Below are 26,597 nucleotides of genomic sequence, written 5' to 3'. Positions count from 1 at the left end.
TGTCACAGACGCGACTCCTGGGGCGCGAAACACTCGAAACGAAGAGTCCTAATGGCTTTTTAAATGCACCCCTTACATTAAACCCATTCATAAAGGCAAAACCATTCATCTCCACCCCTTCTAGTCTATAAAAATCCCTCAAATCTCTTCTCCCTTCACCAAACCCTACTCTTCTCCTTCCCAAAAACTCATCAATGGCTCCTGCAAAGTGATCTGCGCAAAGAATGGGCTCTTCCTCGAGGCAAAGAGCAGAATTCTCACCTTCTCCCCCTCAGTCGACACCCCAATGCCCAAGAACAAGGGCAGCCTCTCCTCAACCCTCTCAACCAGCCCCTCCACCACCGTAATCCCAACCACAAGACGCTCTACAACCCGAAATCTCCATTCCTTGGGGATTCCGTGATGATGCCCATAAGGCAATGTGCACCCAATTTCACACCCAAAAAATTAGCTCCACAAAATACATGGATTTTGCACTGCTGGAGCAAATTGGGCTGCAGAATGAGATCAACGGGCTACTCGATAGCATCGGGTGGACAAGGTTTGCCCAAATCCAGTTCCCAGCATACCAGGACACCACATTGGAGTTTTTGGGCAGTTTCAAGGCCACCTTATGGCCTACCGAAAGGGAACACAGAGGCACAATTGAATTTCGCTTACTTGGTGTTGATCGGGTGATGAACATAGATGAGTTCAATGCCATTTTCGGCTTTGACAGTGCCAGCCACCAAGAGATCCCTAGGAACCTCATGCTCTACAACAGCATCAACTTCTAGAATTCTATTGCCCCGAACACGGAGCCGTATAACTCCAGCAAGTCCAAATCCATGGGTATCACAAGTCCAGCCCTGCGTTACATGCATCGGTTAGCTGCCCACACCATCATGGGCCATGGTGACAGCCTTGGCGTGGTAAACGCCAGTGAACTATTCTTCTTGTGGTGTATGGTCACCGAATAGCGCTGCAGCACCGGCTTCTTTCTATGCAACCACCTCTGCCGCCTTTGTCATCAGCCTACCGGGCACATCATGGTTGGTGGCCTTGTCACAACCATTGCCCTCCACTTCGGATTTGTTCCAGGACATCACAGGCTGCGCTCTGTCAGTGGAACATCAAGAATAGATCAAACCATTTGTATATCCATGGGGATATGTAAGAAGGTGGGCAACACCTGCTACTTGCTGGATGCCGAAGGGAATACCATCCCTTAGAGAGACGAAGCATAAGAAGGACCTGACGAGACTTCACAGCCACAGGTGGAAGCCCAAGAGCTTATGTTTCAGGAGTCCCCCGCTCTAGTGCCTCCATACACACCACCACCCACAGATCTGGTACTCGCATACCTACAATGCATGGAGACCACAACCAATAACAGGATGCAAGCAATCGAGGACAGCCTGTAGAAAGCCCACAACAAGTTGGACATGTTAATGGAGAGGCTCGATGAAGAGGAGCCAACATCGCCATCATCACCATCAAAGACCTTTTAGACTTAGGATTATAGGATAGGTTCTTTATTGTAAAATCTTGCATACCTTAGTCCTAGATTGTAATCATAGGTCTCTTTTATTTGCTTTATGTCCAAAATTTTCAATGCTTAATAAATAATATGCTTTCTTATAATCTTTGTACGTTTTCTCTAATTTGTATATTATATTAACATTAAGGACAATGTCTAGTTTGAGTTTGGGGGGTGGGGGGGGGGGGGGGATCATTACATGCATATCATTACATTGTTTAAATTCAGCTATATTATTCTTGTGTATCAAAATTCCAGAAAAATATTGAAAATTTTTGAAAATTTTGGACTTTGAATTGTGAAACTTAGCACTATAACCAATTTCTAGTAAGTTGATAATTGGACTCCGCTGGATAGAGGAATGAACGTATCTAGATAGGCAAAAAGGGATTCTAACATGTTGTTTGTGAAGAACCTAATCTCTTTAGTAGAACTAGACTAGTTAAAACCCTTCATAACTATTAATTTGTCACATCGAACTTATAAAATTAGGAGAAAACTTTTGAAATACAAGCAAACCTAAAAATGCCTCACCAGCTCTAGAACATGTCTCTTGGACCTATCAAGGTGAAATCCTAGCATATGCTTGATGAAAAAATGATTAAGGCATTCTTTGCTATAGCCTCACTAAGCCTTAGCCACCCCTAATTAAAATGTATATCCCTTGTAGCCAACTTGAAGCCTATATTTATCCCTTAGATTTTTTTTTCCTTGTTTACCCATATTATTTACCTAGCCCCTAGCCTAAACACATACCTACACTTTTGAGGAAGCTAAATGCATAAGTAAAGAGTATATTAAAGTGCAAAAAGAAAATGGAGAGAGGATGTAGAACTCAAGAAAGAGTGCAAGTGTGCAGTTGAAATCAAAGAAAAATTTGCCTTTCCAACCCAGCAAAAGCAATGAGTTTGGGGGGGAGAGGACAAAAGGGACATAAAAAAAAAAAAAAGGAAGTCCCAAGATAAGTATCATGGAAGCATGCTTGGCACTATAAAAAATTAAAAGCCCCTCCTCTCCATACAAAATCAATAGAATAAACTTAGTATACTTGATATTTTATGCATAAATGCTATCCTCATATTTGCATTCCCTATAAACCTTTCATTGGCAACCAAGTCATTATCCCTTTAGCCCCATTACAACCATTTTAAAGACCTTTTGATCTTTTGAAAAGTGTATGCTACATTAGTGGAGATAGAAAATTGAGATATGCCTATGGAGTTGGAATTGAGTTACTTCATCATAATTATCCACAATAGAGGCAAAGTTGGGGGAGTAAGTGTTTCTCAAATCTATCCTAATAAAACAGGTTATTTATGACTTATTAATGGCCTTGTATAGAGGAATAATTAGTTGAAACACCATGAAAGGAGGTGAAGTTCCAAACAAGCAGCTATTAGAACCCTTATGCCTTGAAAGAGGGTAATTGGTACGAAGGTTGGAGGAGTTCAGTTTTGTGCTTATAAAATTATTGGTTATATTCCTAAGTATCCCTTAAAATGTGTTTTAAAACAGAGTTTTGTTTTGCTTGAGGACAAGCAAAAGTTTGAGTTTAGGGGTATTTGATACACTTGAATTGTATAGATGTTTTTAAGCACATTTGTATACTATCTCATAGCATTTAGGTAAGTAATCTCATGCATAGTAGTTGATTTCATTAGTTTTTATAATTTCTATTGTCAAGCCCTTAATTTCATGTTTTCTGCATCATTTCAAGTGTTTGGGTGAAGCCCCAAAGTATAGGAGTGCAAAGGGAAGCTTGGAGAGGTCAAGAGACTGAGAATTGTTGCTGATACAAATTACATGAGTCGTGTAAGCAAAGCCACAAACCTGTGTAACTCTCTGCCATGAGAAAGCCAGAGAACCAATGGAGAAACACAAGTACATGGGTCGTGTAATTGGACCTGTATAATCTGTAGGGACCCGTGTAAGTCTCTGCTAGGCACAAGCTTGAAGAACTTCCTGAGAACAAAAGTACACGGCCCGTGTAGCCAGCGCAGACCCGTGTAAGTCTCTGTGCCAATGTAAGACTCCGCAATTCTACTCCAGTAAGTTACACAGCCTTGGGCCGTGTAGTGACACACGGGCCATGTACCATGCGGCAGCCAGTTTTCAAACCTGAATTCCCGCTCTTGTTTACACATTCAAATCAGACTCCTAAGGCTTTTGGGACTCAAAATGACCTAACCCTAGAACAGCTATTATAAATAGAAAGAGAAAACATCCAAAGAGGGATCGATCTTTTTGACAACACTTTTGAGGAGTTTTAAAGACACTCACATTCTGCACTCTCTCCAGCCATCTTGAGGAGAAGAATATCAGTATCAAGAGGAGTTTTCTAGCTAAAGCTTCACAAGATTAAAGCTGCAAACTCTCCTCGGTTCCTTCATTCTATCTCCTTAAATGGATTTTTTTTATTGTTTTATTTCTTCTAAATGATTCTTTTTTTACTGTCTTTACCTTTTCATCATGATGTTTGCTGAACTCACCATGAGTGAGTAGTTTTCATATTCTGGAATTGAGAGAGTAATGCTTGTAATCATTGTTATGGATAAACTTTAAGTTTATTTATTGGGTTTGAGATTTGTTCCTTGATTTAATTTCTTGTGATCTTAATGCATGCTATGTGCTGGTACCCACTTAGTATTGATTGTAGATATTAATTGAAGGACTGAAAGGTGAAGATTAATATTAGAAAATCAAGATCTTGAACCTAGGAATTCTGACCTAGACATAGGCTGATACCTTTGTGGAATTTCAAAATTGGTCAAAGACCTTAAAGGATTTTAATTAATTTGATCGCCAGGAAAGTCGAGTTTAAGTTAATTAGAATACACCCTAGGTACCTTGAGAGAGGACTTAGGATAACTTAGGACTGATTTCCATCAAGGCAAATGATCCTCAATCTAGTAAATAAATGAGGTAACATCCTTAGCAAGATTCAAGTGTGAAATCTTAATTCCGGAATTGTTTCAAATAAATTATTTTGTTTTAAGTTTATCATTCTAGTGTTTAAGGTTAACAAACTTCATCCCCTAAGTATTCGATAGGCTAGACAGTCAAAATTACTGTGTAGATTGGTACTTACTAATCAAATTCCTCGTGGGAATGATACTTTACTCATCACTTTATTACTTGTTAGCGATCCGTGTACTTGCGGGGTTGTAAAACCAGCGAAACATAGGGTGATTTTCACGGGTACCCTACCCGTTGCCATCCCTAGACTGAAATTGCCTTTTATATTTTAATCCTATAGGTAGGATCTTTAGGTGCTTTACTTGCTAGTATAGATCAAACTCAATCAGCAGATCCTTATCTGGAAGATCGAAACCAATGATTTTGGTTCAAAAGATGCAGGTCAGGAAAAACTGAATGCCAATGGGGTGCTTAGTAATCATGCTTGTAACACCCCTCACCCGTTTACAGTGTAGCCGAGCAAGGTATGCTATATTCGGTGCCAGAGCACCCTAGCCGAGCAAGAAATTTTTTTTTTATCACATCTTATTTTTGTGGAGACTCAGACAGAGTCTCGTTTGTTTTATTAGTGCATGGCGGGTTCTATGATTTACCTATTCAAATCCCATATTCATATTATTTTCCATAAATCATGTCATGTCATTATAATGCTTATACTCATTTCAAGTAAATAAAATAATACATTTCATTCATATAAAATTAAGTATAATATTTACAATTTATATACAATCCAAAAATTTAATTACATGTCTTAAAATAATTTACACCATTTACTTATGTACAGTGATCCAAAATGCAAAATTTAAATACACATGAGCCCTACCCAAAATGAACTGGTGAGGTGACACCGACCCTGTAGGAGATCTGATCCTCTCTATCTGTACTCTCCTACTACTGCTGCGGCTGCTGGTGCTCTCTTGTACCTACGCGATGGAAAAACTAACGCGCTAAGCATTTCTGCTTAGTGGTGCAATAATTTAAAATAAAAATAATAAAATAATTGAAATAATTGTCCATATAAAATTTACTAAAATTTTTGAATTAGTTACATATTTATGAAACTTTGGAAGCAACAGATTATCGGGATCTTTTTATTCATATATTTCATATTCAGTCTTATTAAATCCATGACAGTGATCTCTTTATGTACTTATTTAAATTTAAGATGTGTTACTCATATCTGTGCCCGAGTAACCTATGACAGACTATAAAGACTAGATACATGGGAGTACACTAGTTAGACAGCCGTATGTCTAACATGTATACAACGGTCATATCAGGCACAAGGCCAGCGGGCAGGCATGAAGCCAGTAATAAAATCAGGCACAATGGCCAATGGGCAGGCATAAAGCCAGTAGAACAACCATCTTAGACATATATTGTCCATTTTATTTGATTATTAGTCATTTTTAGCTAATTTCATTAGTTAATTAGTTAGTTTTTATAATTATCGATTTTGGATTAATTTGTAATTTTTACTTTGTTTTGTAGGAAAAATGGTGTTTTTGAAGGACTGAAGAGAAATTTTGCTATTGAGGAGTGACTTCTACAGCCAAAGATGTCAAAAATAAGTTTTCAAGCTGAAATATGCATTGACCAAATTGTGCATAACTTGCCGCATAAGCTATGCAGATCTGCATAAGGAGAAAAATCACTGTTCCAGAACCAACCGAAATGTGCATAAGGAGACTGCATAGCTTATGCACATTCACACCTCCCTTATGCACTCTCACGGAATTGTGCATAACCTATGCACCAAGTCATGCAGTTTCGCATAAATGAACTAGAACTAAAAGCGCATAAGGTGCATAACTTATGCAGTCCCATAAAGAGTTCATTAATGAGCTGGCAGAAGATTCCCTCAGATAATTCCTCCTAGAACACACCATTTTAGGGCTCCATGTCAGAAAAATGCTATAAATAGTCTCATTTTCCCATTTTAGAGAGAAGACAAGGAGCAGAAAAGGAAAGGAAGAGGAGAGGCAGAATTTGAAGAGTCACTTTCACCTTCCACACCATTTTCAACCAAGATTTGCAGATTTCTTTCTTTCCTTACATTTTTCTACATTTCTAGTGTTTAATTTCTTATTTCTTAGCTTAGATTAAAGCTTTATTTCCTTATAAACTCATAATATCTTGTAAGCATTATGGATAGTGAGTAGTTTACCTTTGATTCTGGAGTAAGGGTTGTAATATTTGAGATATTTTGTGGATTTTGATTGGGTAATCCATATTTTGTGGTCTTAATGAGTTTTATTCATTTCTTGTGTGCTTAATGACATGCTTAGTGTAGGATCCCATTAAGTAATGTTCTTAATCCATGGTTGAAGCACCGAAAGGAGAAGGCCTTGTGATAGATAATCAAGAAATTGGACTTAATTAACTTAGACCTAGAAATAGGCTAAGGATTAAGAGGATTCACAGATTAATTAAAGAACTTAATGGGTCTTAATTAATTCTAAGTCCACGAAAGTAGGATTAGATTGATTAAGGCACTCTTTGTCTCACTCGAAAGGAATTCAAAGGATTTAAGAATTAATCTCCTTAAAACCCATAAGTTTCATAAAATTGGATAACCAATTTAAAATCCCAAAATAGCTCGAATATGAAATCCCAAACTCCGGAATCGCCTTTTTATTATTGCTAATTTTCAATTGAATTTAATTGCTTGCCATTTTAAATCTTGCCATATTTGAACTTGCTCATTTCAATTTGATGCAATTTTAGTTTAATTAATACATTGTTAGATAGATTATTAATTTTGCACATATAGATTTCATACTCCAATACCCATTCAATATATTATTTTAATTTTGAAATTAGTTCAATTTAGTCAACTTTTTATATCAAAAATTCAATCATTAACACAACTCCTCGTGGGAACGATATCTTTTTCTATACTACTTGTACGACCCGTGCACTTGCGGTAGGGACGCATCATCCATCAATGATTATTCCTGTGGGCAGTACTGATATCTATAGTCCCTAATTGGTATACCAATCGATCCATGCTATATAAGTAAGTCCAGGTACACTTTGGGCAAATTAATATTATTAAGTATTTATTAACATTTTCATGTTACTTATGATGGGAAACATATGTCCCACATGCATATTCATGTCACTTTATGTTTAACAAATCATTTTGATTAACTCCATATCATATAACAAGTCATTTTTATGAACCTTTCTCAAGGTCCAGATTTAGTGTCTTCAATTCATCTAACCAATTGGCCAAAATGGGGCCATTATTTGGCTACACTTCCTTCAAGGAAGTTGTTCTTCTATGTCTTGTCTTTATTTTTCTTTTTGAATCATGTTAATTGTGCTTTTAGAACTCAAGTTATGGTTAAATAACAATAACTAGTTCATTTCCTAATTCTGGTTCCTTAATTAGGCAGCTTTTGGGCTTAATCTTTACCTAATTAATTGAACATGTTGTAGACACTTTTAGGCTTAGTGTTCTCCATATAATTTATTGCCCTATGTCTTAGGGTCACTCAAAAATTTTAATTACAATTTTCCTAGTTTTGTAAAATTAATTATGGTCAAATCACTGGCCTGGACTCATGTGCCCTGTTCTACCAGGATTCATGTTCAGGTCAGAAAATTTGACTCATATTTTAGGGTTCTTATGTTCATAATTTGAGGACCATGTCTAAAACAAAGTTGGAACCCTATTTCTTAGGGTTTCAGATCAGTATGGCTCATCCTAATTGGAGTTTTCTAGTGGGAGATATGGCTAAATGAGTATTCTGGGGTCAAATGGTCCCTTAGAAAATTTCCAGAATTCACACACTGAATTAACCTAGTCAATTGACCTAGTTCCCTAGGTTTATGGATTTTGGTCAAAAGACCAATATTGTAGATATATGTCTTATGAAAATTTTGCCACTAGTTTCATTAAATTTGGGTTTTTGTAGACCAAGTTATGGCCTTCTTGCCAAAACTGGTCGGGTAGTCTATGTCCAGGAAATTCTGGGCAGATTTGATTCTGGTCAGTTTGGTGACCTAATTTGGGTCAGTAATTTCATTTGGTTAGAGGCATTTCTGAGCTTGGTGTTCTTAATGAAAGTTGTAGTCCTATGTCTAAGCTTTCCAACGATATAAAATTTAGGTCATTTGGACCTGTCTAAAGAGAGTTATGGCCAGTTCATTTGGTCATTTTTCTGGGTTCAGTGTATGGATATCCAAATTGGGACAGTAAATTGGTCAACTTATGGACAGAATTTGGGCATAGTTTCTTCATGAAAAATAGGGTATTTTGAGTCTAGTTTCACCTTCAATTGGCTTCATACCAATTGGAGTCACACAATTTCAGTTATAGCTCAAACAAAACATTGAACTCATAGGTCTGAATTTCCTACAAAGAACATGCACTCTCTATATTCATTCCTCCTTAGCCCCAAACTACAATTTGTCTTTTATAGCACTTCAATTAAGCAACAATCAGTCTCAATTTGATCAATTTCAAGCACATAACATGAAAGCCCTAATAGCTAGGTCAAACCCTAACTCAATTGTCCAACTTATGCAACACACTTCATTCAACTTCTAATACACTTAATATCATTAATCATCATCACTAAACAAAGTAAAGTAAATCAAAATAATCAAGATTTTATGGTCACCAAGATTGCCGAAAATTTAAACTCCCACCTACTCAAAATTTTCTTTTAATTTCATAAAAATTATACTTAATTTAGCATGCTTCAACTAGTTAAGGAAGAAAGGAAGGATGTTTAGTGCACTAACCTCTTTAATCACTTTCTTGGCTTGTTAAAACTTTAAGTTTTCTACTTCTTGTGGTTGCCTAGAGTTGTCTTGTGATGTGGGGATGAAATTTAGTAAAAGGATATTAGGATTTTATGGTGGGATTTAGAGAGAAATTAAGCTCAAATTTGGACAACAATGGAGGAAGGAGTTGCTTGGAGTGTGCCGGCCATAGGGAACAAATGAAGAAGATAACACTTTTTTTTTTAATTATTTGGTCTTATTTATTATCTCCCTTATCTCTTAACAAAACTTGTTAATTTCCCATAGGTTGATAAATTTTAAATGATGTCATTATGACATCATATATATATATATATGATGAGCTTATTTCTTTTCTTTTCTTTTTTTTTTCTTTTACTTTTTCTACAATCATTCATCATTTTAATTTATTTTATATATTTTAATCTCTCTCATTTTAATTGACATTTAGGTCAAAATTCAACTCTAAGGTTGCAATGATCAAAATGCCATTCGTTAGACTTACCGGGTTATTTTTGTCTGTACCGATTAATAAATTTTCCTGAATTTTCTTTGACATTTTTAATATCATTTATACTTCAATAAACCTTTAATTTAGCCCTAAATATTTATTTCCTAGGATTCCTCATGGGCTTGGGGTCAATAACTGTCTTCACAGTCGCTTTCCCGTACGGTCACCCATCGCTGTGACCCCGGCTTATTTAACTCATTTGCAATTTACTTCTTTTATTTTTCCTTGATTTTTCTTAGTCTTTATTCAGTCAATTTATGCCTCCTCACTCTAGTTTGAATGTAGTTCAAGACATCCTAACTGTCCGAACAGACATTAATCGTCGAAACAGTAGAATGTACAGACTACCTAAAGTGAGATCGTTATAATGCTTGTTTTGAAGATAATTCCGTCTGCAGCCTTTCTTCACTTCGCCCCCTTTTTTTTTTCTCTTTAGCTTTTTCCAAGTCGAAAACCAAAATGAAAATTTTTGATTGTTTGATTGATTCTTGACCATACAATAATTTTCCAAAGTTGTTTGGTTGTTCTGATTGTTGACCGTCTGCTGCTGCCCATGGCATTACGCTTGCTGTTTACTTTGCGAATATTGTTGAGGTTATGCGGATTGGTGCTAATAGACTTGACGAGAGCAAAGAAAGAGAAAATAAATAAAAAATATTTTTTAAAAAAAATAAATTGTTAATTTTTATTTTAATTTTAATTTTTTTTATTAAAATTAATGGCAACTTGGGGAAATTTTTAGATTTTTTTATTAGTGTTTTTTTTTGGAGCACCTTAGTTCACCACAATGTTAACTATTCCATGAATTGCAGGGCGAGAGGCCAGATTATGGCAATAGATTCTTTAAGATTGCATTTCTTCTTTTCTTGCTTCTTCTCACTGTTCAAAGTCGTCCCCAGTGCCCTGCAAGGATCCATCCCTTTTTATGACTGCTCGGATATCGGTAACTACACCACCAATAGTACCTACCAAACAAATCTCAGAACCCTCTTATCCATCCTCCCTTCTCAGCCCAACGAAGATAATTTCAGGTTTTACTATCTCTCTTTCGGCCAATTCCAGGATAAGGTTAATGTGATTGCGTTTTGTAGAGGAGATATTGCAGCAGATGCCTGTCGAAGCTGTGTCCGTGCATCTGCACACAATATTTCAGAGGTCTGTCCACGGGAAAAGGAAGCATTTGAATATGTGGATGATTGTCAGCTACGATATTCTAACAAAACGTTATTCGGTGTGGTTGAAAATGAACCTACTGTATATTATACCCACCCACAATTTGTCTCATCATCAGATGGAATTCAGTTCAACTCGGAAGTGGAAAGATTACTCAAAAGACTGAGGATAAGAGCTGCCTCTGCGGACAGTAAGTTTGCAACAGGAAAGGCAACTGTGAACTCTCAAACAATATATGCGCTTACCCAGTGCTCTCCTGGTTTGTCCAAGCAGCAATGCGATGACTGTTTGGCTATGGCCATTGGAGAGATTCGAAATTGTTGCTTAGGGAATATAGGAGGAACAGTGCTTAGACCCAGCTGCAATTTCAGGTTTAACCCATATATGTTCTATACACCTACTGCTGACACACTACCACCGGAATCATCCCCACCGCCAGTATCTCCTCCGCCGAGAGAAGGTAAGGGGCCCATGTGTGAGATGCCGCATTAATTAGCCCAAGAGAATTTAACTTGCAAGCACCATATTTTACCTTCACTTACCAGTATCTCATTATTAGGCAATAAGCAGAGCCTTAGGCTCACTGTTTAGGTGGAGAATTCTACACCAGATCAGACCAATTTAAATAATCAGTTTAAGAACTAATGGTTCTTGTTTTTGCAGGAAAGCATCATAAGAAATCTGCTGTCATCATTGTCATTTCAGTAGTAATTACTACCATATTAATAATTTCCAGTTGCATCTTTTTAAGAGCAAGGAAAACAAGGCGAAAACCTAAAAGTAGGCAAATTTTTGCATATTGTAGATTGTTAATACAAAAATTATAGTTTGTTTTTTTATTTTTTAATTGTTATTTCACTAGCCACTGCTCTGATGTGTTGGTTTTGTGAAGATGTGAATGAAATTAGACTTGCTGAATCCTTGCAATTCGATTTGGGCATCATTAGAATTGCAACAGATGACTTTTCTGATGCGAACAAGCTTGGACAAGGGGGATTTGGAGTTGTTTACAAGGTAGGAAAGGAAAAATTACTAATCCAAAATCTTGTATTTCTGAAGCTAAGTTAAACATATAATTTGTTTTGATACATTTTCAGGGTAGACTTTTCAATGGACAAGACGTAGCTGTAAAAAGGTTATCTAGAGATTCTGGACAAGGAAATAGAGAATTTGAGAATGAGATTCTACTAGTAGCTAAACTTCAACATAGGAATTTAGTCAGGCTACTAGGTTTCTGCTTGGAAGGAAACGAGAGGCTTCTAATCTATGAGTTTGTGCCCAATGGAAGCCTTGACCATTTCATATTTGGTATGGATGCAGATTGCTTCAGATACATATTTGGTATGGATGCAAATTAGTTTTTCTTTTAGTTCTATTGACATATAATTTATGTGAATGCATAGATCCTATCAAGCGTGCACAATTGGATTGGGAAACACGATACAAAATTACAAGAGGCATTGCTCGAGGTATTCTTTACCTCCATGAAGATTCTCAACTCCGAATTATTCATCGTGATCTCAAAGCTAGCAATATTTTATTAGATGAAGAGATGAGTCCTAAAATTTCAGATTTCGGCATGGCAAGGTTGTTTGCTATGGATCAAACGCAGGGGGAGACAAGTACCATTATAGGAACCTAGTAAGTGTTTGAAACTAGAACATTATATAAAGGATAAAAAAATAACTCTTTCTAGATTTTGAATTTATTCAAACTAAAATTTATGTGCTTCTTGTTGATGAGCAGTGGATACATGGCTCCAGAGTATGCAATGCATGGGCACTTCTCAATTAAATCAGATGTTTTTAGCTTTGGTGTATTACTCTTAGAGATCATAAGTGGTCGGAAAAATATTTGTTTCCGTAATGGAAAACAAGTAGAGAATCTTATGAGCTTTGTAAGTCTGATCACTATTCACATATAAATTTCATTTCACCTTTAGCCCAAAACGCCAAAAGATGAAATGAAAAGATTTAAAAATATTGTCTTGGATAATAAATGTGAATGTCGATTATTTTTGCAGGCTTGGAGGAACTGGGAGGAGGGGACAATCGCAAATCTCATAGATCCCTACTTGAAAGATGGCTCAACAAGTAAAATTCAGAGATTAATCCATATAGGTTTATTATGCATTCAAAAAAATATAACCCAGAGACCAACCATGGCTTCAGTTATTATCATGCTTCATAGTTCTTCTCGCCATCTCCAAATGCCCTCACCACCTGCATATCCGCCACCGGCCACCATTGACTCAAACATGGCAACGGAGATAAATTGGATAGTGAATAGGTCATCAGATCAGTGCGGATCTTCGGAAATGTCAATTAATGATGTTTCAATTAGTGAGTTATATCCTCGCTAACATTGCAAGGTGAACAATAATTAATGCCTTGATTTGATTGAGTGCAGCGTATGTATAGGTCATTAATTTATTTTAATTAATAAAAATAATACTCTATAATAGATAATGTATGTCTATAAATTGTGAAGAGATAAAATGAAAATACATAATACAAAATCTTTAAATCATCCGAATTCATTAAATTAGCAGTTTGAAAATATAAAGTAAAATGATGGTTACAATTCAAAACTAATATTTTTCAAGAACAATTTCTCAAAACAACAAGAGAAATCATTCCATACATTATGACAAACCATCATCCAAAAAGGGGGTAAACGTTTGAAAAAAGTCCTATTAAAATGTTTCCAGCTTAGTTGAAATTTTAGTTTTAGCTTAAACTCATATTTCAAAGCTTACATCATTTGTGTTGACCAGACTCAATTATAACTATTGAATATGTTAAGATCTCACATTGATAGGTTAAGTGGGCAAATATTGACGATCATCTGTCACATTAATGTATTTTTGAGGTGAAGTATAAATTTAATTCATTTTATCAATATTAATTCAATTTAAATTCATATTTTGGTATGGAGAGCTGAGGGCCCATGGCCTATTTGTTTCAGTTTCCTTAGGCCTAAACGCCTTGATGGGTTTTGGAAACCATTTGATGTGAATGCATAGATTGGGCCTTGGTGGAATCTTCAACCTACACAAAAGCATGACGACTTCATCACTGTCGCCTGATAGAATATGGAGTCTTCATATGGAGTATTTTACTTTAGATTAATTATAATAAAATATAATTAATTATACTTTTTATATGAAACACACTACTTCCATCAAAATCAAATTTTTATTATATTACTATAAAGTTTGATTTGATTAGTAACCTTTGGAAATTCCATATTGTACAGAGTATTAAAAATATTAAAATGGATAGAAAATTCCATATTGTACAGAGTATTAAAAATATTAAAATGGATAGAAAATTCAGCGTTTAGCGGGGGAGGACATTGCTGGGGGCCATATCACTTCCATCTCAATCAATGCTTTTTAATTAATATGATTACTCTTTGATTTCCTTGCTTTTCAAAGCTCTATAAATCTTTGACTATGTTAATCAATCGCCACCATTTGGAAAATTAAGGCATAGATAAGCTCAAAAGCCCAATACGACAAATACCACTAGAAATTTCAAAATCGTTAAAAATTTTCTTCTTTTCTTTTTTTAAATCCCAATACGTCAAATTATGAATGTATAACCATGAGAAGCCCATAATACGAGTTACCGCTTTCTTTGCCTGAAAACCAGCGAATGGATTCTTCAGCAAAACTTCTGTTTTCCTTCTGTTTCATAGTTCTGCACCTGGCAGCTTTTACAATTGCTCAGCCAAACTTCCTTCGCCGGTCCTGCTCTGAAATAGGAAACTACACAGCAAACAGTACCTACCAGATAAACCTCAACAGCCTCCTATCCTCCATTGCCTCCAACACCGTAATTGACTATGGATTTTACAATCTCTCTGTTGGTCAATCACAAAACCAAGTAAATGCAATTGCACTTTGTAGAGGAGATGTTGTGTTAGAGGACTGTCGAAGTTGTATCAGGAACTCTACTGTTAAGATCTTGCAGGTTTGTCCCAATCAGAAGGAAGCGATTGGATTTTACGATTTCTGCATGCTTCGATTCTCTAACAAATCCATATTCGGTGTAGTTGAACGATATCCTACTTTCTATATGAGGAATTCAAACAACGTATCGAGCTCAGAATTGAGTCAGTTCAATCGGGTACTACAAGCGTTATTGACCACACTTAGAACCGAAGCTGCATCTGGGAATTGGACTCGGAAATTTGCAACAGGAAATGAAAGATCAGGGTTTTATACAATTTATGCACTTATGCAATGCACTCCTGATTTATCTCAACAGGAGTGCGATGATTGCCTTGTTGGAGCTACTGCGGAGATTCCAATATCTAGCAGCGGCAAGCTAGGGGGGAGGGTAATAAAACCCAGTTGCAACCTTAGGTTTGAGACTTATCGTTTTTACGATGAAACTTTTGGCTCAACTCCTCCAACATCACCACAACAAGCACCACCCGCTCCGGTATCTCCTCCAGCGCAAGCAGGTAATGGTTAAACAATTTTAATGCAATATATGACCTGAGTGGATTTCTTCCACTTAATATGGTTAAATTAATAAGCCCACCACGGATTTTGCAGGGAAAAAGAGCAACAAAGCAAGGACTGTCGTTATTATCGTTGTTCCAACCGTTAGCGTTGTGATATTTGTCATCTGTATCTGCTTCTTTTTAAAGCTTCGGAAGCCAAAGGAAAATGTTGAAAGTAAGCAAACACTGGCCTAATTTCTGTTGCTTGCCATTGTGATTTTTGAACACGAATATGGATTTGGGCTTCTCGTTTGTGTTAACTTGTTCCTATATATTATGTAGCTGTGGATAAAATAGAAAGCGTGGAGTCACTGCAATTCGATTTTGGGACTGTTAGCGTTGCAACAAAGAACTTCTGTGAGGAAAATAAGCTTGGGCAGGGTGGATTTGGTGCTGTTTACAAGGTAAAAAAAGGCAACTCTAGCTAGATGATCTTAGTTGAAATTTGTTACTAATAATATTACATATAATGGATATTATATAGGGTACACTTTCAAATGGACAAGACATAGCAGTCAAAAGACTTTCTAAAAATTCAGGACAAGGAGATCTGGAATTTAAAAACGAAGTCCTATTGGTAGCCAAGCTCCAGCACAGGAATTTAGTTAGGCTTTTGGGTTTTTGCTTGGAAAGAAATGAGAGGCTCCTTATCTATGAGTTTGTGCCTAACACTAGCCTTGATCATTTCATATTTGGTAAGGATACAATTTTGCTTAGTTGTTTTTTTTTTTTTTTTAATGAATTTCAATATTCTCAACTACTAGTTTGAATAATTCATTAATATCTCATTGGATAAATTATAAAAATAATTTCATATATGAATAGATCCAATCAAGGGGGTACATCTAGATTGGGAGAGGCGTTACAAGATTATTGGAGGTATTGCTAGAGGACTTCTTTACCTTCACGAGGATTCTCGACTTCGAATAATTCATCGTGATATGAAAGCAAGCAATATTTTGCTAGATGTCGATATGAATCCTAAAATTTCAGATTTTGGCATGGCAAGATTATTTGTAATGGATGAAACTCAAGGCAATACAAGTAGAATTGTGGGAACTTAGTAAGTAATCACTAATCATTCAATATTATCATTCCATAGAATTATCAATTGATCATTGGACTTTGCAAATTTGTATATATATAGTGGCTATATGGCTCCAGAGTATGCAATGCATGGTCAATTTTCGATTAAATCAGACGTATTTAGTTATGGTGTGTTGTTACTAGAGATTGTAAGTGGGCAAAAGAATAATTCTTTCTGCAATGGAGAGAATATCGAGGATCTTTTGAGCTATGTAAGTTTTAAGGAAACATTTTCCCTTCTACATAATAGAATTTTTTAAAATGGTTGCCTCAATTTAATTGCACCTTGATAAACTTTGCAGGCATGGAAAAATTGGAGAGAAGGGACATGTATGAATATTATAAATCCAGCTTTGAGAGCAGCAGGTTCAACAAGTGAAATGATTAGGTGCATACACATTGGACTGCTATGCGTTCAAGAAAATGTGGGTGATAGGCCAACAATGGCTTCAGTAGTTCTCATGCTAAACAGCTATTCCCTCACTCTACCAATACCCTCACATCCAGCATTTTTTATGCACACTACTGAATCAGATATCTCGTCTTCATTGGGGTATAATTCAGAGTTGTCAAGATCCAGGATTGAAGCTCTCCCCTTGTCAGTCAATGAGGCCTCAATTACCGAATTATATCCTCGATAAAATGGTTAAAGGTTTTACTTCAATTGGATGTGTATTACACAGATTTTTTTTTTTTTTTTTTCATTTAGCTCTGCATAGAATTTGAAATTTTACAGTTTTAAGAATGATTCCAATAATGTATTACTTAGTTTTCTTAATATGGATTTTGGTTGGTTTGTACAATTCTTTCATCATTTTCTGTTTTGTCCAATAGTTTAAAATTCTAAATTTGCTTTGACGAACCAAACCTTGTGGGTCTAATTAAAGACCAGTCTTTTTCAATGAAAATGTGGTGGTGGGATGGGCAGCGACGACGACGACTTCAATCTTTAGGAAAGTAAGAGTCAACCTGGCTATTTCGTAGCAAATTGGAAAATTCTAATTCTAGGGAGTATAGAGCTATCTTTTTAATTTTTTGTTTCATTAAAGATAAAATACTTACACACACGATTAGTGAAAGAAATAAATTACATTAAAATTTTGATAATTTTAACAGAATTTTTTAATTTTCTTTCAAAATTTCCTGGCTATGATATGAAGCTATATATATGTAATATTGCGATGAACAAACATTATGGAAATGGAGCTTTCGATCTATCGATTGAGAAACAAGATTATTCAACCACGCCAAAACTCGCTCTAGTTAAAAATAATTATGGCGTAATTTTATGTAGGGATACGGAAGCAAAAAATAAAAATAGAGAGTTTCAAATTTAAATAGTTATTTGATTATTTTAATTAATAAAAATTTATAAACGACATTTTTATTAAACAATACTTAATATTTTTTTATAATTTATATATTTTATTAAATTTAAATAATTAGGAAAACTTAACAAAAAAAATCATAAATCATGAGTAACATTAATTGCAATATTTTTTTAAGATTAATTTTAAAGAATTTAATTTAATTTGAAAGTTAAATTTTAAAGTATCATAAAAAATAAATTTAATTTTGAGCGTTCAAGTATGCTGATTAATGTTTTAAAACAATAATTTATAATTATAATAAATAATAACTAAAAATTTTGATTCTACAAAGATAAAGTTTTATGTCACAAGAAAATTTTTTTTCCTTCAATATTTAATCTATTTTCATACTTGTTAGTAAAGCTAATTTTAAATACTAAATTTGATAAAGTTATTATTTTTAAATTTAGAGCGAAATTTTTAGAGATAAATTAATAAAAATAGTCGTTAAAGTTAATATTTTTAATAATTAAATGTAAAAATTATTAAAATTTCATAATTAATTTTTTAAAAGTAATATATTATCTTTATAAATTTTAAATAATGCTCAGTATCTTTTTGCTTTAATGAGCAGCGCTTCCTTTCATGGAATTCTCTTTGACAATCAGTAAAAATGTTTCCAGCATCTCTAAGAAATTCCTTGTGAATGATACCAAGAACCTCTGTTGTATTATCTATGGCGTAGAAGTAAGCTTGTTTGTATCCTCTCAATGATACCCACTAGGAACCAAGAGCTCCTATCAATCTTGATGCGAATTCTCGGAGAATAGCAGGCATGGTAGTTCCCTCTTTTGTTCTTTGTGTGTCAATCCATATGACAAACTGGATTATCCTATTTCTCTATTGAGAAGGAGGAATATCATCTAAGGTAAACCATGGACCTCCTCAAGAAAGGACAAATTCAACTTCAACTGCTTTAGAATCATCTACTGAAATAGTAGGTTGCGATGTTTTATGTCATGAGCCAATCTATGGGCCGGACAGGCACTAAGACCTGGGCCAGCCTAAAGCCCCTGAGGCCCAAAGTAAGCCTAACTATTCCTTAACTCAATCCTAAGACCCATTTTAAGCCCAATTTCAAGAATTCAACCGGACAAAGTCCGGCCATAATATGGACTATACAACGGGGATTTTTTGACTCGCCTGACCTGTAAACACAATATATAACAATTTGGAGAGCTCAACTCACCCTCCACACACTCATCATGTCATAAATCAAATGGGAGCTCAGCTTCCTCATCCAATCCAATCACACTCACACATACATGCATTTAATGTTCTTACAAATTCAACATAATATTATATTACAGTCCCAAATTGATTAAAATACTCCTAACACAGGCGGAGTCTAAAATTTTGGCTAAATTGTACAAAATACATTAGATATTACTAATTAACCTGCGAAGAAGATGAGCAAGTTAGTCACAATAAGTAATCCTCCTGTAGCCTGGAAAAATAAGGTGAACAGGAGTGAGCGTTTGACTCAGAGAGTAAAATATCAATTTTAACTACAATTTCTATAGCTATCTATAACTAATGCATCCTAAGGAGTGGAATGCAACACCATCGAAATTTTCATACACATCACATCATAATAGCAAAAAGGCAATTTGGAGCACTCACACGGTCAATAATGTTCAAACAGTATATATATGGGAGTTGATCCCCTATACAGCTCTCTTAATCCAACCTCTACCAGCGAGAGTCTCTCAAGTCGGACTTTCGCTTGATAAATCAAATGCGGGTGTAGACACCATATTTTGGCCGACCTTCAAACGCAAGGATCTTTTTAAATTAAAACTTTATTATTCGTTCTCGACCGATGTCTCGATCACTAGGTAGCCTTTCCGAACTTACCGATTGCTTGTCCCTGGAATGAATCGATCTCACGCTCAAGTTAGATTATTTTCTGATCTCTTGGTCTTTGTCAGATGAGTTCGAAACAATATCGGGTCTCCGGATCATCCAATCTTGCCTACCAATGTTTTCTGATCTCTGTGTACAAATATCGCAGAGCTTCACTTGACTAATGTTGTGATCTAGCTTCTCGCTCGAATGCCCCAGATATTCCTTAAAATGAAGTTAAGGTTTCTATCCGGTATAATAATGGTTCCAATCTTAAAAGTTCAAGTCAATGTCAAATCTCAGCAATTCTAATATTTTAAAGTTTCATCCGGTATTTGGTCATGACTTAGTCCAATCTCATGTTCATGTATAATGTTTTTCCGATCTCTTATCTTCTGATTAATAGTCGCTTTCAAGTTTAATGTTCAACTACATTCAATCAATTAAATACTCAGACAGTTTGGTTTGGATGCTTTCTGATCTCATCAAGAAATTGAATATAAAAAGACTTTAATTCATTCCAGAAAATAAAATATACAAAGCAATTAGCAAGGGGGATCCTCTCCGCCCTGCTCCCCGGTTACATTCCCCTCTCTCCCCTCACCCTTTGGCTCTTCATCGCTGTCCTCTTTGACCTCTAGGATGAGATTATCCATCCAGGAGAAGTCCTCCTCAGGATAACGCTTCTTCAGTTCGGCCAAGAGGTCGTTATGGGCGTTCACATATGCCCCAGCCTCTTTGGTAGTGCTCTCATCTTCCTTTGCACAAACCTTCTCCTCCTTCGCCCAAAGTTCTTCAGAAAAATGAGCGAGATTGGTAGATCGATCAGTTAGGGAGACTTCAAGTTTTCGCTCCACTTCGGCTATCCTTTCTTCGCAATATTTCACCTGATCTACTAGTTTGGCGATGTAATCATTGATAGAGGAGAGTTGAGCCTATGCAGCTGAGGCATCCTGAACCGCCTTAAGAATCTCCCTCCTTAAAGCGTAGGCTTTTTCCCTGATCACATGTTGATTTGCAATAGCCTCTAAGCCTAAACTCATTGTTTGAGTTAAAATATCGTCGATACTCTCCTCTGCCAATCTGTTCCGATCTTCTTGGAAGCAGATGGAGGCGCCCATGAATTTGGCTAGGCCAGGGTTCCCTCGGGTGGAACGGTTCCTTTCTAGTGATTGGATGAGGAGTTGAGCTCCTCGGGAAAGCGTCCTAACAGTAGGGCCAGAAGACTCCCCTTCCACATTGGAAGAGATCAGAGGAGGCGGACATTCGATCTGTTGAGAAGGAGGAATGATGACCTCTACTTCTGAGACTGGTTGCTCCTGAGGTCGGGGAGGGGAGCTTGGTACTTCTACTAAATCATGGCGAGGTGTCTAAGCAGTGGTGGCAATGGCCTCCTTCATCGCTTGCTCCTTTCGGGACACCTCCCTCTTTCGCTTACGGCTTTCTTTAGAAGCCTCACCACTCGCCATAGCTGCACAAAGAAGAAGTCAGTGAGTTCGCTAAGATTGAGAGACTAAAGATCAGGAATGTACCGGTACCAAGACCGAGGTCAGAGAGCTAAAGCTCATAGTCTTCGTCGGTGATCAGCCACATTATCCACCACTTCAGTTCGGCCATGACCACATCTAAGCACGAGAATTTATGGGTGGACGCCTGAGTCTTTAACTCCTTCACCATGGCGTTTTCATCCTTATTTAAGATGAGCTTCTTAGGGAGTTAGAGAACTAAATAATTCCAATTACATAGGATCCCTTCAAAGCTGTTTCGATCCTTAGTCCTAAGGATGAAAAATCGATCCTTCCAGTTCTTCAGCGAAAAAGGGAGATCAGTAAAAAGTGCGTAGTTCAGCTTTGCCTGAAAGAACCAGAATTCATCGTCCTTTCTTTGGGAAAGTCTATGCAGCTCGGCAAAGGCCTTAGCCGTGGGCTCTAGTCTCTTGGCTCAGCAAAGGCCTCTGAAGGCTACTAAAGTTCGCCAGGAGTTCGGATGCACTTGAGCCACCGAGACATGGTGGAACTTTAAAACAGCCTTATAAAATCCATCCAGGGGAAAACGGAGCCTAGCCTTCAACTGCTCCTCGTACACTATGATGAAATCGCCTTCTTCAAAGAAGTGATCGGCCCGAAGATCGCCATGGCATCGGATCAGCTCAAAAGAGTCGATCCGCAGATTGTACTCTTGACTTATGGATTGGAGATCGGTTTCTCTCAGGACGGACAGCAGCTCATCAACTGGCAGGTTTTCCCTTCTTGAAGACATTCCTCTCTTCGGTCTGGTAGCCAGACCAGTAACCGGAATGATGGTTGTGCTAGGTCATCCGCTCAGTCCAGTCGCGTTGCCTTCTTCTGAGGTCCACAAAATATGGACGGAAGGCAGGCTCGCAACTCTCTAACCCTCAGTACCACTCAATTTTACAAAACAAAAAGGAAAATTAACCAAGAAAAGAATCAAAACCTTTACCGGAGTGTAATCGGTGGCTGAAAACTTTAGAAAGCGAGAGGAAGTGCTGAGATTGCTAGGGGAAGGTCCGAAAATGACATAAGGAAACAAATGGCTCACCTTTCCCCTATTTATACCCGTCTGAGCATTAAATGCTCACGAAGTCCCAAGTGACGTATCGGTTAGCGCAACCGAGCTGCTTCTTTGACAAGTCGCAAGAAGGTTCCAAAAACATAATAAAAATCAAATGAATGAGATTGGTCGACTGAGGGCATCAGATTGAACAAATTTTCAAACCCACGGATCGGTGAATGGCGATTCGTTTAGGGATCAGATCGGTACACTTATCAAAGATCGGGAAATAAATCAATGCGATGACTAAACAAAAATATTCAAATAAAAATCATTTCATTTCCAAAAGATCAGATTACATCATTTGGGCGATCTCAAAAGATCTAATTACATCATTTGGGCGATCTCAAAAGATCTGATTACATCATTTGGGCGATCTCTCAAAATCAGCACTACGATCTACCTAGCTTAAGACTACTCCGAAGCCCGGAATGTTGGCCTATGTTAAAGCCTAGTCTTGTGGCTGAATCAAAAGATGTGTTTGATCAGAAGGCCAGCCACAAATATTGGATAGATGTACAGTTCAGATAGGGTGACTGTGACTCTCATGGTATTGAGCGGAGTCATCGCCGATGTCATTGACCAGAACCGAGCTGCAGTCGGGATGCCCGATATGGTTGGAAGCCAAATGAACTTCAAGAGGCGGTCACCGATATTAAGATTGAAATTAGCAGTCCTCTTATCCGAGATCGGTCTACCGATTATACCGATAGACCAATTCGAGATCGGTATGGCTGTCACTTTCAATCTTGATTGGTAAATTAGTCTGGTTCCCTCACTGTCATTAGATGATGTCTTCATTGTTAGTAGTATGCCCTAGAGCATATCATTTAGTATGTATCTTGTACATATTTTTATTAATAAAAGGCATTTCCACTTTTTCGTTTACATAATATATTTATGTGTAATAGAAAAGGTCCATTGATATTTTGTTAGAAATATTATTCTTAAGTTGTTAAGAATATGAGTGACAATATTTCTAGCACGAAGTATCATAAATAGGTTCACAATCGAGGATACTTCATAATAAGGACATGACTTATCCAGAAAGATTGTATTCATGTTTGTTCCCAAGTTATTTATATGAGATATAAATAAGATGGAATGGTGAGTCTCATGCCATATAACAAACATGATAGGCACTTATAAATGATAAGTAGGCCAAACCAGTGACACTTATGACAAGCACATGGAGTTTACTCTTGTCAATGTTTTGTCATAAATCATATCAGTGCATATAATCTTTAGACTTGAGATAGCACAGTTATCTTGTATATAGGTAGTTTGAGTTTGATACTGTTTTCATACTTGTACTGTGTATGGGTATATGGGCATCTGTTGGCTCCTACTAGTTATATATGAAGGTAGGTGTTGATCAAGATGGAATCTGTTCCTCTAAGTAAATAGAGATAAAATCCTATGTTCATTTAATTGTTCTTAATGTTTCAAGTTCCTGGCCCGGACAGATAGAGTTATTCGTAAAAGAGTTTCGATGAGAAAATCTTATTAATCAATAAATGGAATAAAATGAGAACATAATATTCATAGCAAATGGAGTTTGACATAAACCATGACTCACGCTTGAGTTGGGATTTTGTAACAGAGAGATTCTAGTGCATGGTAACATATGATTATAGGTTCATTTAAGGTAAACCTTATTACTAATTGGGTGGCCATGGCATGCTATGCTAGGTGTTAACCATGATCTATGAGGTGCATAAAATGATTTAGAGAAATCATTTATGGTAAGAAAGAGTTCTGATGATATTAAGAGTTGATATCATGTCTCATTGCCAATTAGTGATGAGCCTAATAAGTCACACACATACACAAGTTATCACCTATTTAAATATGATTTAATTAATTAATTAAAGAGTTTAATTGATTAATTAAATAGGTTTGGTTTGCAATTAAATTGCAAAGTCCCTAGCATGACTTGAAACCAAATCTAGATTATTGGATGTGTAGTATAAATTAAATTTATATTTAAAGTGTTTAAATATGAATTTAATTGATGAGAAATTAATTAATAGAGATTAATTAATTAATTTATATTTGATATAAATTAATTAAAAGAAGAAAATAATTATTTTGGGTTAAGAACTCAAAATTAAGACACGAGGCATTTTGGTCATTTCACGGTGACACGTGGCACCATGAGATGGTGACACATGGGATTATACATAAGCTTGCCAAATGTTTTTTAATCATGTAAGATGATTAAAATCAAGATTAAATATAGGTTTGACACTTGGCACAATGTGATTGGGTCATTTAAACCTAGAGCTAATCAAAGGGTGATATGTGGCAAGGGTTTAATGTGTTAACCTAGCTATTTAAGTGTGGCTATGAAAAGAAAAAATAACCAGCAGCCACTCCTCTCCTTTGTCACGCCACTTTGAGGGTTTTCATCTATTCTTCTTCATCTCTCATCAATTCAAAGAAATTAGCCATCAATATCTTGAATTAAGAACGCTAGAAATTGTTTCTAGTGTCCTGTTTATATCTCTAATCTCTTAAAAGGCAGAACTTGAATTTCTAATTAATAGAAAAAGCTTTAGAAGCTGTTCAAGGGCTGCCATAGGTGTTCTTGGTGTGGACAAGCTAGAGGGACAACATCTGGTGTCCTGAAGACGAATCTCAAAGGCGCAGACACGTTGCAGTGCATCAAGAGGTTAGTGTAATCATTCTTGATTTAATCTAGGGTTCTAAAATTAATCTGATTAATTTTAAAATCTTAAATGGCAAATACAGATCCAAAAACATATTAAAAGAGTTTTAATATGTTGTTTATCATTGAAATCAAATAGATAAAAATAAATCTTGTATGATGCATGTGACCCTAGGTGAAAATTTTTGAATTCAATGGTATAAACTTGTGTTTTTCACGCTTCCGTTCCTTCATTCATAGCTCTTCGATCGCCAGGGTTATAAATTTTCAGGCAAAGGGCAAAAGAAACAGTCGGAAAAAGATCAAAATGGCCATCATAATCAGAATTATCACCGGATAAGCTAGAATTGGAGAAATGGTGCATTGAGAACAAACTAAAAAAGGAAAAGTGAAGTGTGAAGGTGGTTTCCTATTATTGCATATATATAAGGCCCTGGCATTTATTGCATACAGAACCCGAAGCGAACGCATTGGTAACTGAAGAATTTATTGCTTTGACCAATGCAAGTTAGATAGAGAGGAAAGATCAGGAATGAGAGAGAACGAGAAATAAGAGGGGACCCGATGCAAGAGATAGAGATCGAAATAATAACCCTAAAATGGGATGGTCATAATGGGAAGATCAGAAGAAAATGGAGACGACCTATAGAGATCGGAGAGCGCAGAGGGGTTAAACAACTTTCGGTTAGAACTTTCAATTAACTCTTTTCATCTTCAGATCTGAGTTAGTTAAAACTTTTGCAGGCATGATCAGATCCTCACCACACATCTCGTTTGCAAAGACGCCCTCTTAGCCGCCAGACGCCAAAACAGTTAAGCAGTCCTGTACATCTCGATCTCCACCGTTGATCATAATCGTAAGGATGGATCCGGAGCCCTCGGATCAAAAAGTAGATGACATGTTCGACGCTTTTTATTCCCAGCCTTTGGATCCATTTTGTAAGGCAAGACCCTAAGCCATTGGATTAAGAGAAGAAAGGACGGATATTCTGAACGGAATCCCGACCCTCCATTTTGATTCTCTTTAATTCTAAGACATCAGATTATGTCCTTTTGAATCTAAACCCTCCGTCTCCCCCTGGCAAGATCCTAACCCTTCATTCTGGACACACGTTCCCTATAAATACCTGCATGCAGCACTGTAAAAGGGATGGAAAAAAAGAGAAGAAGGTGGTAATTATTGCGAAAAGACTCTGAACTTTGATTCAGTCTTGTTGCTTGCCATTTTGAGCTTTCGAAGTGTTGGGAAGCTTTGGAAACTAATTTTCTGAAGTGTTTCATCACAAAGATCTCTAAATCCTAAAGTTTCGAAGTGTTGGGAAACTTTAGAAACCAATTCTCTGAAGTGTTTCATCACAAAGGGGCTCTAAACCTGAAGATTTTCATTTTCAGTGCCTGCATATTACCCTGTGAAACCATCTTCACTCCACATCATTTCCACCGCTCAAGTGTCTGTGCATTACCCCCCCTCCAGTCCAACTTTGTTCCTATCCATCTCCCTTATCTCGGGTAAGTTCAAGTCCTTTGGACGCCAGCTTTCACCTCTCCAAGAGTTGTGGATACCGGAGTCAACTCGCCTGTCTCCTCAATTTTCCACAGGTAAAC

General features: G+C 36.6%; 2 protein-coding genes across 3 annotated transcripts; both read left to right on the top strand.

Moving 5' to 3' along the window:
- Positions 1-10,518: 10,518 nt before the first annotated feature.
- Positions 10,519-13,337, top strand: LOC110661931 (cysteine-rich receptor-like protein kinase 44). The gene is made up of 7 exons (XM_058130386.1): positions 10,519-11,394; positions 11,598-11,714; positions 11,827-11,948; positions 12,032-12,242; positions 12,338-12,575; positions 12,681-12,831; positions 12,958-13,337. Exons 1-7 carry the CDS (start codon positions 10,563-10,565, stop codon positions 13,294-13,296), a joined length of 2,010 nt encoding a protein of 669 aa, XP_057986369.1. The 5' UTR covers positions 10,519-10,562; the 3' UTR covers positions 13,297-13,337.
- A 1,181-nt stretch (positions 13,338-14,518) lies between these two features.
- On the top strand, positions 14,519-17,338 carry LOC110661930 (cysteine-rich receptor-like protein kinase 44). 2 transcript variants are annotated; one of them, XM_058130387.1, is made up of 8 exons: positions 14,771-14,911; positions 14,994-15,407; positions 15,502-15,624; positions 15,732-15,853; positions 15,934-16,144; positions 16,275-16,512; positions 16,597-16,747; positions 16,838-17,338. In XM_058130387.1, the coding sequence occupies exons 2-8, from the start codon at positions 15,017-15,019 to the stop codon at positions 17,174-17,176; spliced, it is 1,575 nt and encodes a 524-aa protein (XP_057986370.1). In that variant the 5' UTR covers positions 14,771-14,911; positions 14,994-15,016; the 3' UTR covers positions 17,177-17,338. The 2 variants fall into 2 exon arrangements, with proteins under 2 accessions (XP_021676461.2, XP_057986370.1); XM_021820769.2 differs by having other exon boundaries at positions 14,519-15,407.
- The last annotated feature ends 9,259 nt before the right edge of the window (positions 17,339-26,597 follow it).

The sequence above is a fragment of the Hevea brasiliensis genome, chromosome 11 (assembly GCF_030052815.1).
Source record: "Hevea brasiliensis isolate MT/VB/25A 57/8 chromosome 11, ASM3005281v1, whole genome shotgun sequence".
Lineage (NCBI taxonomy): Eukaryota > Viridiplantae > Streptophyta > Magnoliopsida > Malpighiales > Euphorbiaceae > Hevea > Hevea brasiliensis.
This window is presented reverse-complemented; position numbering and strand designations above follow the sequence as displayed.

What these genes read in the sequence shown, in the direction of transcription:
- LOC110661930 (XM_021820769.2), top strand. Translation starts at nt 14,594, where the DNA reads ATGGATTCTTCAGCAAAACTTCTGTTTTCCTTCTGTTTCATAGTTCTG. An exon ending in GCCAAAGGAAAATGTTGAAA is followed by an intron (nt 15,625 to 15,731) that starts GTAAGCAAACAC and finishes TATATTATGTAG; the next exon opens with CTGTGGATAAAATAGAAAGC. An exon ending in CCTTGATCATTTCATATTTG is followed by an intron (nt 16,145 to 16,274) that starts GTAAGGATACAA and finishes ATATATGAATAG; the next exon opens with ATCCAATCAAGGGGGTACAT.
- LOC110661931 (XM_058130386.1), top strand. Translation starts at nt 10,563, where the DNA reads ATGAATTGCAGGGCGAGAGGCCAGATTATGGCAATAGATTCTTTAAGA. An exon ending in GATTTGGAGTTGTTTACAAG is followed by an intron (nt 11,949 to 12,031) that starts GTAGGAAAGGAA and finishes ATACATTTTCAG; the next exon opens with GGTAGACTTTTCAATGGACA. An exon ending in CCTTGACCATTTCATATTTG is followed by an intron (nt 12,243 to 12,337) that starts GTATGGATGCAG and finishes GTGAATGCATAG; the next exon opens with ATCCTATCAAGCGTGCACAA.